The sequence below is a fragment of the Phoxinus phoxinus genome (assembly GCF_949152265.1).
Source record: "Phoxinus phoxinus genome assembly, chromosome: 5".
Lineage (NCBI taxonomy): Eukaryota > Metazoa > Chordata > Actinopteri > Cypriniformes > Leuciscidae > Phoxinus > Phoxinus phoxinus.
In genome coordinates, this window is record NC_136880.1 from 5045498 (window position 1) to 5060461 (window position 14964).

The 14964-nt window shown below is 38.3% G+C and overlaps 1 protein-coding gene across 1 annotated transcript; it reads right to left on the minus strand.

Moving 5' to 3' along the window:
• Positions 1–795: 795 nt before the first annotated feature.
• Positions 796–14458, minus strand: c8a (complement component 8, alpha polypeptide). Its single transcript, XM_079612055.1, has 11 exons — positions 14303–14458; positions 14119–14230; positions 13716–13863; positions 9718–9865; positions 9024–9213; positions 6613–6795; positions 5074–5314; positions 4823–4942; positions 4554–4711; positions 3199–3424; positions 796–1643 (listed from the first exon to the last, which is right to left on the minus strand). Exons 1-11 carry the CDS (start codon positions 14401–14403, stop codon positions 1495–1497), a joined length of 1776 nt encoding a protein of 591 aa, XP_079468181.1. The 5' UTR covers positions 14404–14458; the 3' UTR covers positions 796–1494.
• Positions 14459–14964: the final 506 nt, after the last annotated feature.

The following is a 14964-nucleotide window of genomic DNA, read 5'->3' on the forward strand; positions in this document are numbered from 1 at the left end:
ACAGCTTGATTGGAGTCCACCACCTGTGGTAAATTCAGTGGATTGGACATGATCTGGAAAGGCACACACACCTGTCTATATAAGGTGCCAGTGCACATTTAGCTGCCACTGCTTTCTCAGATCGGCTTGGACTGGATCTTCTTGTGGACACTCATTTTAAGTGCTGTTTAGGGAACTACAGGGAACTTAATTGAAATTAGCAAGCTTAACGGGTCCCGTGTTGTGTTGATAGACTGAATAAAGAAACTTCAACCCTCTTGCTGTTCAGCACTGTTTTTATTTTCCGCATAAATGTGAAATATAAGTTTTAAACATGTATTTTGTGACTTTCTCTGCATATAGCACCATTCGATGGCTTGTTGAGCCAAGAGACCACCTGCTCTTTGCTCGGCATGAAGTGAACTGAGCGAGCTATTTTATATATGAACATACATTGAGTTAACCAGCTAACTATAAAGCTAACATAACACGAAGGACTGTACACAAAATGACAACATATCTGCATAAATGAGACGTGTATTTTGTGGCTTTCTCTGCATATGCAGTATGTCTGGCCAAGTGTACATCATGCCATCAGAAAGATTTCTTACTGTGGTTGCAACTATTCTTATTTTAAGATAATAATATATTATAACTGAATGATATATAACCAACACTACGAGTCAGAGGTTTGGACACACTTGACTGAATTTATTATCTTTCCTACATTCATGAAACATTAAACACAGACATGATGTTTTAGTCAAATTTGTGTTCTTTGTATGTTTGAATTTGATCATTATCAAAAAAAAAGAGTAAATTTTAGTGCCTTTTAATAAGAACTGGGGCTGTCAAGATCCAAAAAGGACATAAAAACACCATAAATGTACCACATGTAGTCCAGTCCATAGGGTTTCTGTGCTCTTCTCCTAGCTTAGAGTAACATACAGTAGCTTCGGGAATTTCAGCTGTTATTTTATATATACATCTTGCTTTCAAATCTCATAAACACTTCTCACAGACCTTATTACAATTGATCACATAACATTTTTAGGTAAACTTTTTCCTTAAAATGTAACAATTACAAAATATATGTTTTCTGCCTTATGTTGATAGGACAGTATACAGCTAGTGATAAACAATTGAAGAGGAGAAAGGGGAACAAGCCGGCACTCAAAATCATTCATCTGACACATTACTGAGTAATATTAATTAACGTGTACTTACTATAGGCTTAGGGTTTGGTTGAGGGTTAGTTGCATGTAATTATGCATAATTTACTGTTATTACTATGGTAAGTACATGTAACATATGTAACAAGGACCCTGTAAAATAAAGTGTTAGCCATATTTTAACTAAATTACGACATTAGCTAGTAGAAGTAAATCCAAAATAGTCATTTAAATTAGTGCTGGTCTTGAAACCAAAACGAACATCAATGGCAGACTCAATATTTTATGCAGACAGAAGTGGTATTGTTTGTAAGAAAACTGTCAACATGAGAATATCAGATTTTTAACAACTTCTCTTCTGTTTGCTGCTTCCTTGACAAGGCAGACCGCCGTCTTTTGGCGGGGGATTGTTGCATTCCCGTGTCCGAGTCTTTGCTCCAGACACACACGGGGACCAGGAGCTCCAGCAGCTCCAGACTCCATGTGCAGGACCTGTCAGAGGGAACATGTGCTCATCCATCATCTCATCTGATCACAAGTGCTCAGCTGTGACGATCATATGCACCAATAAAACACTTGATAGTAAAATGTGAAAAGCATATAGACATTTCAAGCGTGTAGAGCAGTGGGCCTGTCCCAATACCAACACTTGCCATTCAAGAGTGTGTGCAAATGACAGAAAGTATACAGGACTTTCCCAGGTCTGATAACGTCCCAGATATCCCGTGATGTTGAGGAAAACCTTACGGTGAAAGATTACATATAATTGGTTTGTAAAACATAAAGTGTTACAAATTGAATTGGAACAGTGTATTTTCTAAAACGTTTTTTAACTGCTTTTTACCACTTAATTATAAACACCAAAATTAAATTGTGTTGTGTTGCAAAGGAACTACTGAACAGACATTCAGATTTTTTATTTTTAAAGTGCAAAGTACTGAATATCAAGCTAGTAGACATGTAGGTAGACAAGTAGTCAATGGCAAAGACCACAAGAGTAGCTATATTGGGAAAGGCATCATTTATAAAGAAACTGTCCTACATTTATCCTAACATAATTTTTTTAATCACAAATGCCTCTCTTTCAGATGTGCAGTTATAAATCGTGAATGCTGAATGGTTTCAGATATCCGCCTTGTAAACGCTGCCTAATAAATGTCATTAAGTTATAAATGAAAAGGAAATGCGTGTACATCTGATCCCGATCCTGACGTACTTTTCCACATCAAATTTTTTTTTTATATAAATAAGTTAATTTTAGAGTATGCTCTGAGTTCAGATCTGTGCATATGCATGTTTTATAAACGAGGCCCACAGTGTTTCTCAACCCTTTTCCTGGAAGCACAGAGTTGGGAAACACTGGGAAACCCAAGGTCGAGTCTGATTAGTCATAATAATAATAATACCTTTATTTATAATGTGCTTATCTCATACCTAAATGTCCTGATCCCACTTTTACTACTACTTTTACTTGAATTTGGCAGACTATTTTATCTAAAGCCACTAACAGTGCATTCAAGTTCAGTTTGAAACGGCAGCAGTCACAGAAACACAGAGAGGTACGGCCCTTGATTATGATTGGCTGAGATGCATTTGAAGCTGTTGTAAAATACTCTAAACAAACACCTGAGAACTGACCACATTACCTCCTGAGAAACGAGGAGCGTGAACTAAAATGAGCAGTTCGACACACGCGCATGCCCGGGAAACTCATGAATATTAATGTAGCGGCCCACTGCCGCTACAGATGCACAACTCACTTCTGCTCCACATTTCACACAGACCAATTGGGCAAACGGGAGAGCGCACGAAACTTGTCACTTGAAAGCGAAAACAGTGTTTGAGACTCGTGAAGCAGATTCAAGCAGCTGTAGTTACATACTTGTGTTTGTCCTGGAAAAATATCCAAGACATTTGTGAGAAAATATTCTACAAGTGTGTAAATCTCATTGGATGAATGCAATACTGACATTCTTCTGACATACTGCCAGTACTCAAACCACATACATTTGTAAAATAACAGTTATACTTTGGTGAAGTACATTACCTTTTCTTTCAGTCTCCTCGCAGGCTTTACCTCTGTATCCACTTTTACATAGACAACTGCACGCTGTCCTGGAGAGCATGGGGACGCCATTGTTCATGCACGGGGCACAGCGGCATGGGTTGAAGTTCTCCATGTACTCTTCCCATGCCCTCTTCAGGTGGGGCAACTTTGTGCGCAGCTGCTCGGCCGATGTGCTTAAGCGTACCAACTCGTATATTGGTGCGATCTATGACAGGACCACAATGACCAGAAATAGAGAAGAAATAACTATAAATAGTATATATCTTAAATTGAAGATTTCAAACAGAGTTTTGACAGAGATCAAAAGTTGGGTTGATAATCGTTCACAATCAGTAACCCAATGGGGCTGGGTTAGGAATGAAGGACAGTATGCATGTCACGCAATTTCTGTGTCCATACCTCTTGTCCTATCAGTGTTAGTGGTGCTACTGAAAGGAATATGTCCGGAAAATAGAAGAAAACTAATCAGCAAGCAATTTTACGTTTAAAAGATGTCTAATAGCCGTCCAAACACAACCCAGACGTCTAGGCTAAAGCAAAACATTTGGGCTGTCAGTGAAAATGTAATAGATGTCTAAACCACAGCCCAAGAATAGACAAGTTATCAATTAGATAAAGAAATTAAATGAGTAAATAGTTAACCTAGACGGTGAAATGACGGATATTGCTTGCTGATATTGCTGGAGAAACAACTTTAAAACTTTTTATGACGTTCAAATGAGAACACAAAAAATCAGCTAAAAATACAAAATATTAAATAAAAAACTATTATCAAACTAAAATATAGTACATTCATTTAATTGACAAACCCCCCCCAAAAAATCGGTCATTTTTGTCAAATGTGGAAGACAACTTGTTTAGATTTTATATTTAGCTTTGATTTTCTTGAAGTTTTAGAGTCAAACGTGATTTTAAAAATATATATATTCATATAAAAATTCAAAATTGTATTTTTGAGCATTTTTCATAACAATACACGTAAAATCCTGTTACTTTTTTTAAGTTCACTGTTTTAAACTTTTTTCACTTCAGCAATAATCTGCCAAGTGTCGTATTTGAAAAGAGATCAAACTTAAGTTTGTTGCTCTAAAAGCATTCAAGAATTATGACAGTTAAAGTTGTACATTTAATTTTTAGTTCTACGCTCAAAAAGTGAATAAATTGATTATAAATACAGTGTAAATATAATTGTGTATAAAAAAATCAGCTAAAAATACAAAATATTAAATAGAAAAATATTATATCAAACTAAAATATAGTACATTCATTTCATTGACAAAAACCCCCAAAATCGGTCATTTTTGACCGGCCTGCGAAGAGTAAGGCAAATGCACCTCAAACTCAATTAGCCCAGGGTTATATTTGAGACTCTTCCCCCAATCCATGTAACTTTTGGCGTCTCTGATGCCCAAACTTCCACTGCTGGAGCCTGTGTCTCCACCCTTCACAAAGCCAAAGACATCCTCAATAGCACCGTCGGACTGTTGACTAACTGTTGAAAATAAAATAATAATAAAATTTGAAATTGTTTGAAAAAGTATAAAAGTTTGAAGTATAAAAACAAAAGAAGAAAATAAAATTCATGGGGCTCCAAGTTACGTACTCTCATCTATTGTTCCAACTTTTTTACATGATTTTACTTTTGTTGTAACTGTGACCTTTTTGGACAGTGTCAGGCCCAAAGAAGCACCAAGGCACGCTCCAATCTCTTGCCCAGATTTTTCTAATAGTGAAAAGAATGTGGGAAATGGCACAAGTACCAATTAGCTTTTCTAACTTGAATAAAGTTAGCTAAATACAGTTGAGTCATTTATTTCAGATACTTTATTTGAGTTGTATATGTAATATACTTACCATTTCTTTTCATGGCATTCTTGTTCACAACAGCAACATAATCAAGCACCCCACCCATGGTTCCCTCTGTGACGTAGTGTGTACCATATTCATTGAAGAAATTTGAATATGCACCAAAACTGTACTGATCTGGCAGATCACCCAGAGCCCAGAGCATGTCCTCATCCAGAGTCAAGTCTCTGCTTCTCATCTTAAACTGAGCCGTTTGTACTTTTGACAACAGCCTGACAAAACCCATCTCCTAAACATGAAAAGGAAACAATGGATGGGGATTATTAGGAGGCCATGATTGGCAAGGGCCAATGGATATAAGCACGAGCCCCGTCTGATTATGAACATCCATATCTCTTGCTTTATATATCTTTTGCTTTTTATATAGGCCTCCAGGACCCTACGTTGATTTCCTAAAAGAGTTTGAGGATTTTCTCTCAGACCTATTGTTCAGGGGCGGCGTTTACATATGGCAGAGTATATGGCAGTTGCCTTACCTTGGCATTTATGCTGCTCGTTATTTCTCTTGCTTGAGTTTGCCTTTGGCAGAAATTGCAGCTTTGAAATGCAAATTTAAACAGCCTAACGTCGTGTCTTAACCGGACGCGATGCCTTAAGATTTCCAGCGGCAAGCAATTTGTTTGGCCAAACCAGACTCGACCCGAGACGTCAAAATCAGCCAAAAATCACAGCCAATCAGAAGAGCGTATGTGCTAACCCTGCAGATATAGATATTCGATCGCAAAGTGATTATATCACTGATCACTCCCGTTGTAACGTGCATACTGCGTACTGCTGAAATTTGCCATGTCACATATAAATTTCATATATGTCACATGTCATATGAAATTTGCCATATGGTAGTCAATGGCGAGAGACAACAAATATTTTGATCTCGTTTGAATTGTGCCCTGATTTACACATATGATGATTGTCAATTTAAAATAAACATTTTATAGTCAAGGAAGTCGCAGTTTGATGTAAAACTGTTGAGGTATAAAACTGTGAAAATACGTCATTACAAAGACTACAAACCCAAAAGGCGCACATGTGACGTCATACCTTTTCTCTCAATGAATGAAGCTAACTTTACTGAAGCTTTACCACTTTTTTTCTGTTTAACTTTCTTAATTTATTTCACTTCTACAAAAATCTGCCAAATGTCTTCTTTAAAACAAGACCAATCTTACATCTATATTCCAAAGCATTCTTGAATTACAACCATTTAAGTTCGGAATGTGCATTTTCATGTCTATTAGAAAAAAGGGGGGCGCTTGATAAGGGGTTAATGTTCGATGGTTGAACGGTGAGTAGATCAATCTCATCTCATTGTGACAATTTCTTAACATATTGCGTTCAAAGCGAGCCTTTTCACTGATTGTTTACAGCTTAACGGAAGTTACACTCGTCATGGGGTGCAGGAATAGTGTGGATAAGTGACTTCTTGGAAAAGCCAAACAAGCCATTTATAATATGCAGACTTGGACAACACTGGTACATGGTGACAATAAAGAGAGTTTAGTTGATATCCAAAATGTATTACTTTACCTTATTATTGTATTGTGATATGTTGCTGAGAAACTTGTATTGGCTACTACCTTCCCCACCAACTTCCACATAAGAGACTCTCAGTGATATACCAAGGTTGAAGGATCCTTCTGTCTGCCTTGCTTTGAGAAAGCTGACAGCGTCCTCATGATAGTCGGTGGCTTCCTCAGTAGTGGCTTGTGCCTGGCAAGGACAAAAGCACAGTCAGCGGATGCGTCTCAATTGTAAGGTCGCATCCTAATTAGGCTGTGTCCTTCTTAAACTAAGATTTCTATTTAAGGATTGTTTGGTTGGTAGCATAAAATGCTACATAGTCATTCTCAGCAAACAATGCCATTTATGCGCTATGCGTGTCCCCAATAACTTACTAATGATGATAGAAATATGCTACAAAGAAAAGAGCATGGATTAGATTCTGGAAATGCATGAACATGTTAAAAGAAATGTCCCAACATCCTAACTAAACACAAATCGACCCAACTCTTCTAACTACATCTTTGAGATGATGCTAGTTTAAGAATCAGCCATTGAAAAACTCATATTGGTGGAGCAATAATCTAGACTCTAGACGTCTGCCAATTCCTCCAACTGCGTTAAACGTAGCCTACTTTGAATTATAGAAAATTATACTTTTAACATTTAAAAACAGATGTTTTCAAATTCCAAAGCTTGTAGAAGGTTCCTATTGGCAATACTGACTTAGGCTACAGCTTTCCTGGTAGCCTTGAGTAAATTAACTTGTCTAAGAAAATTATACATAAAACATATAAATATCAGTTGAGCCTATTTTTACTTTATTCACTGACACAGACGAAAATGAAAAGACTATCAGGGAAAGTTCAGCTTTAGCAGGGGAAGAAATAGGGCAGGATAAGGAGACTGAGAGAAAAAGAACGATGGAGATGAGGAGAGAGCAGGTATTGACAAATAATCTAATGCCCACTGACATAGTTTTAAAGCGGTTTCTTATCCATTTTTTTTTGGCCTTCAGAAGTCTTAAATTGCACAATTGGTCAGAGAAATCCCAGCCTGTTCTCACGCAAATGCGTCTCTATAGCACGCAGTGTGTTTATCGTGCAATTTATACGCGAAAATGAGTTTTTACGTGGATATGATACGCAGTTTTGCGCTTGCATATGATACGCACTTAATTGCGTGATATACACACGCACCCCACACCACTAATCCTACCCAAGCGTATAATACACACGCACCCCACCCTAAACCTACCCATGTGCTATCCATGTGTATACTATGCACGTAAAAACTCATTTTCGCGTATATATTACACGATAAACACACTGCGTGCTATATAGACGCATTTGGTGAGATCGGGTTGGAAATCCACATTTTCACTGGGGAGCATGCCCCTGAACCCCCCTAACTACCTCACATGTTTTGTTTGACTGACAGTTGCCATCATGCCCAGTGCATGTTTCCTTTCAAGATAAAGTTATCTAATCAAAAAGTAAGAGCAGCCAAAATAAGCCAAATTATACAATATCATATACCATTTGTTGTCTATCTACCTACCATGTCGTATTTATATCTATCATTTGTTGACTATTTTGCTTCATCAACCAGTTTTTATGAAATTAAAAGTTTTTAAAAGTACTGTTTATGCAGTTATGCTGGTCAGAGACCCTACATCTGTGAGATCATACATCTCACTCACATTTCTTGTTTTGATAAAGATAAAGAAAAGCCTCATGTGACACAAATATGTTTTGTGAAATATGTAAAAATGTGTTTACAACTCAAATTGAAAAAATAAAACCTTGTTTTGATAATGTGGTTTAATAAATTGAGAGTTTTTTTATACAGTTACTAATACACTTATATTTCAATATATGAAAAATCCTCTAAATATATGTCCGGCCCCTGATTTTATTCACAACCCTCAGCATGGCCCTTACTGAGTTTGAATTTGACACCCCTGATCTAGAGAATAATCAGTGTTTAAAAACATGAAAATTGAACAGAGTAGTTTTTTATTTGCAGTCTGAACCAAGTTGGTGGCCTTAACGCACAAAAATATAACAATAAAATCTTTGTTTTCTCGCTTTCAGTTACTATATCTCTAAATAAATATGTCAAAATAGTGTCCATTCTGATTATTTATTGTAAGAGGTTGCATTTTGCTTAATAAAGCCAAGTTTAGGATAAATTATCCAAATGTCCGTCCACATATGATTGGTATTGTAAGCCTTCAAAAGCCATTGCATAGATTTGTGTGAGGAAATGGTTCGTATTAACCTTTGTTTTCAAAGAGAAAATATGATTTCTTGAATGTTCAAACGTAATTTTTTGATGATTTAAAACACACACACAATCATGTGCAGCATAATAAACATTGAAAGTAAAGTAGTTCTTTTCTGCCAAATTAAAGAGCCAGAGATATCAGCGCCTACCATGATCTGATATGTGAGGAAGTTGTATGGTTTCCGGTAATATTTTTCCACATCATCATAACTGAGGTGTTCACAGAAAGGATCATACGTGAGTTTCCGCCACTCTCCATTATAGATGTATTCACAAACACCTCCAAAGTATCTCGGGTCCAGAACATGGCTCATAAAAGCTCCAGTTAAAGCATTATATCTGTGGGAATTAAACAAAAAAAATTATTCAGGATGTGATTGTGGATACACTGAAATATACCGACATATAAAGCTAGATTATCTTCCAAAAAATGTATTTTCCACTTTGGCAGGATTACTGATATTTAGCATTAAAAGCATACTATGTGGTCCTCATGTCATGTTGTGAACCAAACCGTATTGAAGATCATTGACTTGCATTGATGCGCAGACATTATACCGTAGATTTGAATAATGTTGCTTCAGATCCTGAAATGCTCTTTGAGTAACTACTGTACATTGACACTGAAACAACTCCGGAAATGCATAAGTCAAGATAATAGACAGATTCATTTTCATTGTAAACATAATTACATGTTTTATTAATAAATAAATCCATAAGCTGCAGTTATTGTCTTAAAGGTGATATCTCTGATAAAACATATTTCCAATGCTGAATAGCACGTTATTCCATTATTAAAATAAACGACACGTGTGCATTTCTCCATCGTCTGCGGACTCTTACCCTAGAGTGGCTTTATCAACTCCTGGTATGATCAACATGTCGCTACATTTGGTTTCTCTTCTATTCAACACTTCACAGTCGATCTCGTCTTTCTGACTTACACAGTCTATCTCCTCATTGCAACGGAGCTGCTGTCCAATACAGCGTCCTGTGAGAACACAGACAACACATTTGAAGGGGGCCTATTATTCAAAATTCACTTTTACATGGTGTTTGAACGTGTGTGTTGGCAGTGTGTGTACTAAACCAACACAATAATGCTAAAAATCCACACACTCCTTTTTTTTCATCCCCATAAATCATAAACAATGTCTCAGAATAAGCCGTTTTCAGTTTCTATGCAATGTGACGTCAAACATGCTTAGGCCCCGCCCACTGCTGCAGACAGACTCCGCCCACCAGCATAGGCTCCGCCCCTCACTGAGCTGTACACAGTCCGCCATGTTTATCTCCACGTCAGAGCATTCAAGTAAGAAATGTATTCTTATTAAAGCTGCTAAAGTTATTCAGTCAAGAGCAGTGAGTGATTTTCTGTTTTTCTCTTGTTGTTTGATTCACATTAACAGCATTTATAACAGTAGGTTCTGTATATTACGCTGCTGCCACTTTAATACACAGATCTAATATACACGTGCGATTTCTTTCCCTGCTGTTTACGTTCATTACAGACATAACCGACTGTTTATATGAACTTTGTGTGTTTTTGACATAACCTTGTGTGTATGTGGCCAGTTTAAGTGCAATAAGAGGTGAAAGAGAGCTTAGTTTAATACTCACGCGCCGCGCCGTCTGACATTCAGCTTTCTGTGCACTCAGAAAACCATATATCAGAAGTTTAGACTGATATGGCTTTAAAACGTACATGCTGATAATAAACGTTAATAAAGAAAAAAAAATGGACTCTGAGATCTTGTATAAAGTGGCTTATAAAACAGTTAGTTCCAATGCTTGATTCTGATTGGTCAATTATTCACGATAAAACACGGCTGTGACCGCTTCACCCAACGGCTCTATGTATCACTACACAACACCCCTAGCAACCACTCTTAGCAACGTAAAGGCATGTTTGATCTCATCGATATTGTTCACTGAAGCTATAGTAGAGTATTGTGAGGGATCGAGTAAGCGAGTGTTCCTGCATTTACAGTAGAGATAGCATTTTCCTTCAGGTCAGTCCTATATATTCATAATAAAACATCCGTTTGAATGTCCGCTGGGATATCTTGTGCTTTTAACAGTTAAGGGGTTTTCTCGAGCCCATAGTCATCTGTCAGTTGCGTCTTCCTTCTCCGTGATCACAAGTTTGAGTCCTTTGACTCACTCATAAACACAGTCTTTGCCGCCATCTTTTGAAAAATAATGTAACGTTATGTAACTTCTGTTGCTGTTTACGGTCATGGACTAATTTTTTCAGCGGAAGGAAGGCTTTTAGTGATTTTACTTCATGAAAGTTGCATAGATACATATTTTTCGGCTTGTATTGTGTGGTAACCGTTTTATAAAAGCAATAAGGTACCCGAGGCCAGTGCTGTATCGTGATTACAGTTTTTTTGGATTGCTTACACACTAAAATTAAAAGTAGTACACTATTAGCAAAACCTTACACTCAAGAAGCAAAACATCAGCCCATATTTGCACAACTATAAGCACATTGTCAACCTCACACTTGTTGCAAAACTCTACACACAGTGATTTGCAAAACACTAAACACACTTAACATACATTACACACAAAAATCTATCATGAAGTCACTTCCTTGCAATACCAAAGCACTGACTGTCAAATTACCGCACCGTACAACCAATTGGTTCAACACAGTCATCAGGTGTGCAAACACTTGTCTGCTTAATTGTAGACACACCAATCAGGTGTATAAGCACTATAAAAAGCAGCAGGTGAGTTCATCGGTCTTCAAGCACAATGGAAAGAGTCAGAGAAAGAGTAAGAGTAAGACAAGTTGTCAACCACGGCCTGACGCTGAGGGAGGCTGGACTGCGAGTACAGCCAAATCTAAGCCGATACACAGTGGCAAGTGTGATAAGAACATTTCGATTGGAAAATAGGTACTAGATCTACACTGAACTACAAAACTTTGCCTGACACTGTTCTTCAGGGAGTTTTTTGAATGGATGGAGAGGAGATCCAGCATGAGTTCATTTACGTAGATGAGGCTGGGTTCAACCTGACGAGAACACGAAGGAGGGGAAGAAACATCATTGGCCACGGGGCTATAGTCAATGTCCCAGGGCAACGTGGGGGTAATATAACACTGTGCAGCCATTACACAGAATGGGATCCTCCACCGCCATGCCCATATGGGCCCTTACAACACAGCACTCATACTTATATTCTTGGACCAATTGCACAACGTTAACAGCAGCAAATCAAATCGATCATATGCAGAGTTCATATGCAATACATTGTTGTCTGGGACAATGTGTCTTTCCACCGCTCTGCTCTGGTTCAGAACTGGTTTCAGCAACATTCACATTTCACCGTCCTATATCTTCCACCATCCTCTCCATCCCTCAACCCTATAGAAGAGTTTTTCTCGGCATGGCAGTGGAAGGTATATGATCTCCGTCTCCAGGCTGAGGTACCCCTCATCCAAGCCATGGAGGAGGCCTGTGACCAGATGGAGGTAGCAGCAATGCAAGGATGGATTCATCATTCAAGATGTGTCTTTCCAAGGTGTCTTGCTAATGACAACATTGCAACATTGCTTGCGATGAAATTCTCTGGCCAGATCCAGCTAGGCGAAGAGACAATGTCTAGTTTATTTTATTTTTTTACAGTAAACTTACAGTACAATACGTAAAGTGACATTTTGTTACAGTATTATGAATCTCCATGTCAACATTTTGGGCGTGTTGAGAAATAAATGAGTTTCTTCAGTCTGCAACATTGGTCTTGTGTAGTGTTTGGTGAATTTACATTATATTTGTACTTTGTTGATGTTGAAGTAGAAATGCTAAAAGTGTTTTAGGTTTATCACAGCAGAGTGTAACTCGTGCAAACAGAGTATAGTAATGTGAAACGTGTGTGTTTCATATGGTAACAAAGTGTGGTTTTTAAACAGAAGTGTATAGTTTTTACAAGTGTGTTTAATTATGCAAAGGATCTGTAGTGTTTTGCTAATTGGGTTTGTGGTTCTGCTAATTGTGTGTAGTGTTTTGAAAACACGGGCCCTGTTTTGAAAATCGTGCTTAAACAATCCCAAAAAACTGTAAAGGGCCGTACACACCGGGACGAATATCGGCGCGCATTATTCGTCAGCGTTTTTCAACGCGTTTTTTGTGTTCACACCCAAGCGATTTTCGCTGACGATGAGCCGAGTGAACATGCAAATTCATTCCCTGACATTAGATGGCGCTTAATGTAAAACAGAAATACTCGCATAGTCGCTGGCACGTTTGTCATATAGTTCTTTATGTTCCGACACCAACGAGACCAACAGCTCCACATTCATCTCGTCTTGCATCTTCCTCGTCTTATTTCTTCCCGGCAGTGTAGACGCTATACTTGGCGTATATCTTCTTCGCGTTACGCTCGGCAAGACCGTTTTGTGTTTGAGCGCCCCCAAGTTGTGTTTTACTGTAACTTCAGAAGCTCCAGACACGTGAGCAAAAGCGCCAATCTCATTGGTCGGATAGTTTTTGACGCGGCGCGTCAAACCAAAAAAACTAACCCGAAGCGTTTTTCTAAAAATGACGCTTTTACGCATGGCGTTTTACGCGTCGGTGTGAACACTCACATTGGCGCCCTTTGTTTAGTCACGAGGCGTTTTACGTCAGCGAATATCGCGCGCGAAATTCGTCCCGGTGTGAACAGGCCTTAAGTCACGGCTGAAGGGGTTACTCCGCTTCCCTAACAACACCCTTCAGACGTGACTTATTCACCATACAGCACAGCCTCTCGTACCTCATTGCTTACACAATAGGTCCCCTTTAACATAGACAGACAAACGTGTAGAAAAAAAGTCAGGCAGAAATATTCACCAGCAGGCCCACAAGCAAACATGTCCCCACAGTGGTCCTCCTGGAGCTGGCACTCGTCCTCCTGTGGACATTGTCTTTCGTCCCACTGACTGTGAACACACTGCTGACCACCGAACTGAGACGGCCGCTCCAGGTACTGGAAGCGAAACTGAGAAACATCACAACCGGTTTAAACATTAATGTTCAATGCACATCAGCTTATATGCGGTCAAACTTTAAAATGTTGCTTGTTTGCATTAGAGCCACACTCGTTTGTTGCCCAGCTAATGTCCTATAATGCATGATGTCCACTAGAGTGGACAGATATTTTTTTAAAGTTATTTTAACTCATTACAATGAACAAAAACAGACTTTCTTTTCCATATTTGTTGGTTTGTATGAGTGTCTATAATAATGTGTTTACCGCCCGGTCGCTACATGCGTCACAGGGTGACCAGTCCGTCCAGCTCTTGAGTTTACAGTCGATGGGAGAGGGGGTATCCACTCCTCTGGTGTGTCTCGAAGATGCATTAGCCCTGAAGAGACAACATATGTGAAGAAGAGTACAGCATGAACAAAGCTCCTACAAGTACAGTGTCTATTATTACCTGTTGCTTGATGACGCATCAGTCAATCTGGCAGAAACATGGAAACTGAAACTTTCCAGAAAAAGGCCAAACGTACAAACAGAAAACCAAAATCGGCACATAGCTGAGAGATGCTTGGTTTGAGATTGATCTGAGACTGAGGTCCAGTCTACACATTGTTTGTCAGTATCATTAATGATTGACAGGATTTGGGGTAAAAAACGTTTGCCCAGAATGCTCCACCTCTAAGCAAACACATGACAAGCTTTACATGGAGAATTAGGGTTGACTGGCATTGAGTCAAAATAAACAGTGGTTATTACCAGATTGCATTCTGGCCATTATAAATGCATATCACTTTGCACACATACAAATCTGTAGAAAAACGAATAATGGCAGAAAATTACCATTTTCTTTGGCTTTACCACAGCACAAATTTCCATATCTAAAGTCTTATATACCAGCAAATTATAGCCTATATGTAGTAATGGGCGCTTCGAAACATTTCCGATTAATTCGTTTAAAAACGGTGATTCTACGTCACAACTGTTGCGAAATTTTAATGGTTCGCAAAAATTTTTTTAATAAAATGTTTCGCCGCTAGGCGTCATCTCTATGAACCCATGAACCAGTGTCTATTATGTGATTTTTACCTGATCTCGGATCAGTCTTATAAATTAGTA

Coding starts and splice junctions, on each gene's coding strand:
- c8a (XM_079612055.1), bottom strand. CDS start 14,403: ATGTGCCGATTTTGGTTTTCTGTTTGTACGTTTGGCCTTTTTCTGGAA. Junction 14,231..14,302: donor GATGCGTCATCAAGCAACAG/GTAATAATAGAC, acceptor TTGTCTCTTCAG/GGCTAATGCATCTTCGAGAC. Junction 3,425..4,553: donor CTGGGCTAATTGAGTTTGAG/GTGCATTTGCCT, acceptor GTCCTGTCATAG/ATCGCACCAATATACGAGTT.